The 4,362-nt window shown below is 36.3% G+C and overlaps 1 protein-coding gene across 1 annotated transcript in view; it reads right to left on the bottom strand.

The window, feature by feature from the left end:
* Window positions 1-1,351: 1,351 nt before the first annotated feature.
* LOC106108210 (prolyl endopeptidase FAP) overlaps window positions 1,352-4,362 on the bottom strand; it is a gene marked incomplete at its 5' end in the record, with an annotated part of 14,309 nt that continues 11,298 nt past the window's right edge. The window contains 4 exons of the mRNA XM_013289310.1: window positions 1,352-1,704; window positions 2,324-2,504; window positions 3,219-3,430; window positions 4,303-4,362. Of these exons, the coding sequence (XP_013144764.1) occupies window positions 2,361-2,504; window positions 3,219-3,430; window positions 4,303-4,362 (416 nt within the window). The remainder of the gene's footprint in view (window positions 1,705-2,323; window positions 2,505-3,218; window positions 3,431-4,302) is intronic.

Genomic DNA, 4,362 nt, shown 5'->3' with positions numbered 1-4,362 from the left:
GGAGTAATTTTAAAAAGCAATTAGCCGTGTACTTATCAACCTTTTTCTGTTAAAGTCACATCCTATTGGTGCCGCGTCGTCTTAACGCGTACAAAACGTTCAAACGCCTGCACCTTTTAAAGTGAACACCGTCAAATTCCTCGATTGTACAAGTTTTACGACCGTGAAAACTCACTGTTACATTATACCTTAAAATTAACTACTCGAAAAGTCTAATTTATAATTTCGTTATTTAAAATTGTTTTGGTGTTATTATTATTGCATTTTTTTTTTCAAATAAAGTCAATTTAACGTGACTCATAAAACAAATTAAAACATAGACCAAAACAAGGCACTGATACTTAAATGCCAAATATTTATAGGATAAAAAGTATCGTATTCAGAGATGTTAATTGATCGCTAAGGACGTTCCTTAGTATAGATTAAGTATGAATCTACTATAACGAACTATTCGAGTGTTTTTAAGATATTTTGAGAATCTCATAAAGAAATGTAGAAAATTAAATAAAAACCATTTTTAAAAGACATAAAAAGGTACAGAAAAATTGGATTAGGTAAATATAATTTCATAGCTATTTTTATATTAATTAATTTAACAATAAACAAGACTTAATTAAGGCGTTTGAGGATGTATTAAAATTTGTTACACGATCACACGATTCCACTACAAAAACATGTACGGAAACTGCCGTCCTTGACTCCTTCAAAAACATTGACATTTTGTCACCGACCTGTATAAATAAATAGGCTAAAACGTAGTATTTTCTGCCTATTTGATTTCTACCGTTATTGCGTTGACGGTAACGGTTATAGACGGTAAAGGTTTGAACTAATAATAGAGATATACCTATTATTATCATCAAAAACTTTATGTGCACGCAATCGCCTATCCATTTATACAGATCAGTGGATTTTGTACCGATCTTAGACAGTAGAAATATCGTGTTAATTCAACAAGTATTGCCTTATAAGTTACTACTAAGATCACAAAGTTCATTTACTACTACGTGTTGATAAAACCATTGTCCTAACTGTACACAGTATGCGATGCGATACGACGCGATAGAGCGAAAATATCAATATTTATTCGTATTCCCTTAACCCTTAATTCTACGGAATTTTTTTTTGCAGCAAAAACTGTTTTTTTTTTATAGTAAAGTCATGTTTTTGGATACTACTTATAAATCTGTTCATATGAAAAAAACAGTTTTTTTTTTAAAATACTTCGTCGTTGAATTAAGGGTTAGGGCTTGTCCCACCAAATTGTAAATTGTCTGATAAAAATCCAACATGTTAAATAATTGATGGAAATATCAGATATTGTTACTCTATCTAAGTGACGTCATTTTTAAGCTATCTGAGCCTCTATCAGCCAGAAGTGGGAGAGGCCCTTAATATTGTAAAGTGACAATTAAATTACAATATTTCCGAATTGGAATAATGTCGTATCGCATCGCTAGATGTCGCTTTATGTAAGATTAATTCCAAGTATAGTTAAACTATGAACTTCAGTTTCAAGCGTTTTTTACTAACTGGATAGTTTGGAAGTTTTTAAAGTCGCTAAACGAAAGCTCTATATCTAGAGCTTAAATAGTTTATCACAAAGATGGGTTCTTCTTTGGTAAGGTAAAGGTTAAAAATTGCTAGAGATATGATGCATTGTACTAATGTTTAGTTTCCGATTTCTATTACTGACCGTGTCACCTGGAAAAGAATATTATGAATTATACTGTTTCTCCTAATACTCTATATACACATGACGCTAAAATAGACGATTTTTGTATACTTTATTATTATAAAAACATGTCTTTAAAATTCCCTAGCAAATTTATAGGTGGATTTAATCACTTTTTGACCTTAGAATACTCTGAAAACCAATCAAATACTTTCTTTTCGTGTGATGACGTCACAACACTCTAGCACATCCGGTCGCGTTTTAATCGGATGAAAATGATTGTTTTATTTTATATTTTTTAGCTCAATGGTTGCTTTAATCATGTCAATTTTTTCTAATTATCCCATAAACAGTAGAAACGTTTTACAAAAATATTTGCATATTCCCTATTGCAATTTATTCAATATTTCCTCCATAAAACAATTATTGTTTTATTGCTATCGTGTCGTGTCTGTTCCACATCCAAACTTATTCTCCTTTAATGATTTATTTACTTCCAAAGACAAGTAACCTTTGACTTTGAAATCTAAAAAATCTCGCCAATAAGTGTTGCATTAAAATATTGCCTTTGTATCAAATAGAAAAAAAATTCAAAAGATCACACTGAAAATACTCCAATAACAATAAAGGTAAATTGAAGGTTATTACCTCACCAAGTGTAGAGCTCCTCATCTTTCCACGTGTCTCAGTCGAGGTTGCCGCCGTTCCTCAGCCCCGCCTTGGTCTCCGGCGGCACGAGCTGGCGGAAGCAGTCGTCCAGGAACGAGGACATGGTGCGGTACAGGTGCCGCCGCACGCCTGACAGGCTGTGGCCCTCGTCAGGGTAGATCTATACAGGAATACTAGGAGATATTGCTAGGATATGTACGGGATGTAATTCTAAGGGCCTGTCCCACCACTGACTGATAGGCTCAGATAGCTTAAAAGACACGTCACTGTTAGATTAGCGAACAAAATCCGATATTTCTAATATTATAAAGAGGACATTTTTGAATTTTTGTGTGTATTGAAATAATTCAAAACCTATTTGGTATATTTTAAATTCCTTGGTAATTTTTAAGCTACTTTATACATAGTCTGTTTTTATTATTTTTCTAACCTATTTACATTGGTATAATTTCAATCTCATGGATTGAGAGACAAGAATTAAGAGCATAAAAAACATTATCTGTTCTTCATTTTAAGAGACCGCGCACTACTTTGACTAAACACTATTTAGTCTCGCTTTGATTCCTATGACCTTATATTGAGGTACACAACTCTATTTTTATTTGTGCAACTAAATAATCGACAATCGCACAACTGTTTTGCGATATCTTAGCTAAAGGTGTGCACATGCTTTAAACAACGAATACTATCATATTCATATAATAAGTGCGAAAGGTTAAATGGATGTTTTTTCAGATCTGGATGAAATTTGGTATACAATGGGGATAGTCTAGAAGAAGACATGGGCTAGTCAATTTTTTTTTAGACCACGTGGACGAAGTCACGGGCAAAAGCTAGTGTTTGATAAGTAAGTATAGAGGCCGGCTATGGTGACCTGCTGGCGGAAGAGCGCGGAGTGGTGCGTGAGCGCGCTGGCCAGCGCCAGGCTGTGCTGCAGCAGCACCACGTCGTCGGCGGCGCCGTGCACCAGCAGCAGCATCTTGTCGCGCAGCGCGGCCGCGCGCCGCGTCACGTCCGCCTCCGCGTACCCGCGGTAGTTGCCCGTCGCGTTCGGGAAACCCATGTACCGCTCCGCGTAAGCTGACGCTAAACGATACTTCTTTTTAAGTATTACTTTTTGTTAACATTACAAATGTTATGACAACAAACATGACATCATCAGCTAGAAGTCCCTATCGAGGGGCTCGAAGTCTATCCTAAGTTAGGATGACTAGGCCATAGTCAACTACGCTGGCCCACTGCAGCTTGACTTCACACATATCTATGAATTTCTACTCCGATATGTGCTCCGTTATCGGTTAAATTATGTACAAATGAAAATTCGAAAAATGGAAAATCACATTGGTACAGCGGGATTCGAACCCAAGACCCCAAGACCTGTTGATTACAAGTCTAGTGCTTAAACCACTGAGACAGCGACACTCCAAGACAAACAGGACATAAGTCATTAAAAAGATTAAAAATAATAGTAAATCGTAATTAAGTAAAAGATTATAATAAGCATTGTAATGTTGACCGCATAATGGATAGATGTTTGTTGTTTGTAGCCTAAACGATTGAACTAATCATAATGAAACTTGTCATAGATGTAGAGGATAGCTTAAACACATAGGCTACTTAACTTTTTTTTTATATTACCCGCGGTCCGACTAGCGGGTTACAGTTAGTTTACTAATATATCTTTTGCCATTCCAACTAAGCTCTAGGCTCTAGGCTCTAGGTACTTACATGGTTTACAATAGCCGAGTGGCGGGATTCGAACCCTCGAACCCTAACCGTCAGGTTATTGACGCGTAATAGATGGGACTTAGAAGAAACAGAAAGAAGGGAATTCAGACATGACAGTATTAAGCGGGATAATAATGAATCAAGTCTTTCAATGTCTTCGTTCATACCGTGTACTAGTAGATCTAGAAAGAGATGTATTGAAAGGAGATGACGGTGTAGGCAGTACTCACAGTAGTACCGCCAGCGCACGATGGGCGACAGCACGAGGCCGCAGTGGAAGACGTTGAGGG

The sequence above is a fragment of the Papilio polytes genome, unplaced genomic scaffold (genome assembly GCF_000836215.1).
Source record: "Papilio polytes unplaced genomic scaffold, Ppol_1.0 DF821733.1, whole genome shotgun sequence".
Taxonomy (NCBI): domain Eukaryota; kingdom Metazoa; phylum Arthropoda; class Insecta; order Lepidoptera; family Papilionidae; genus Papilio; species Papilio polytes.
Note: the sequence above shows the minus strand (reverse complement) of the source record. Positions and strands in the feature narration are given on the sequence as shown.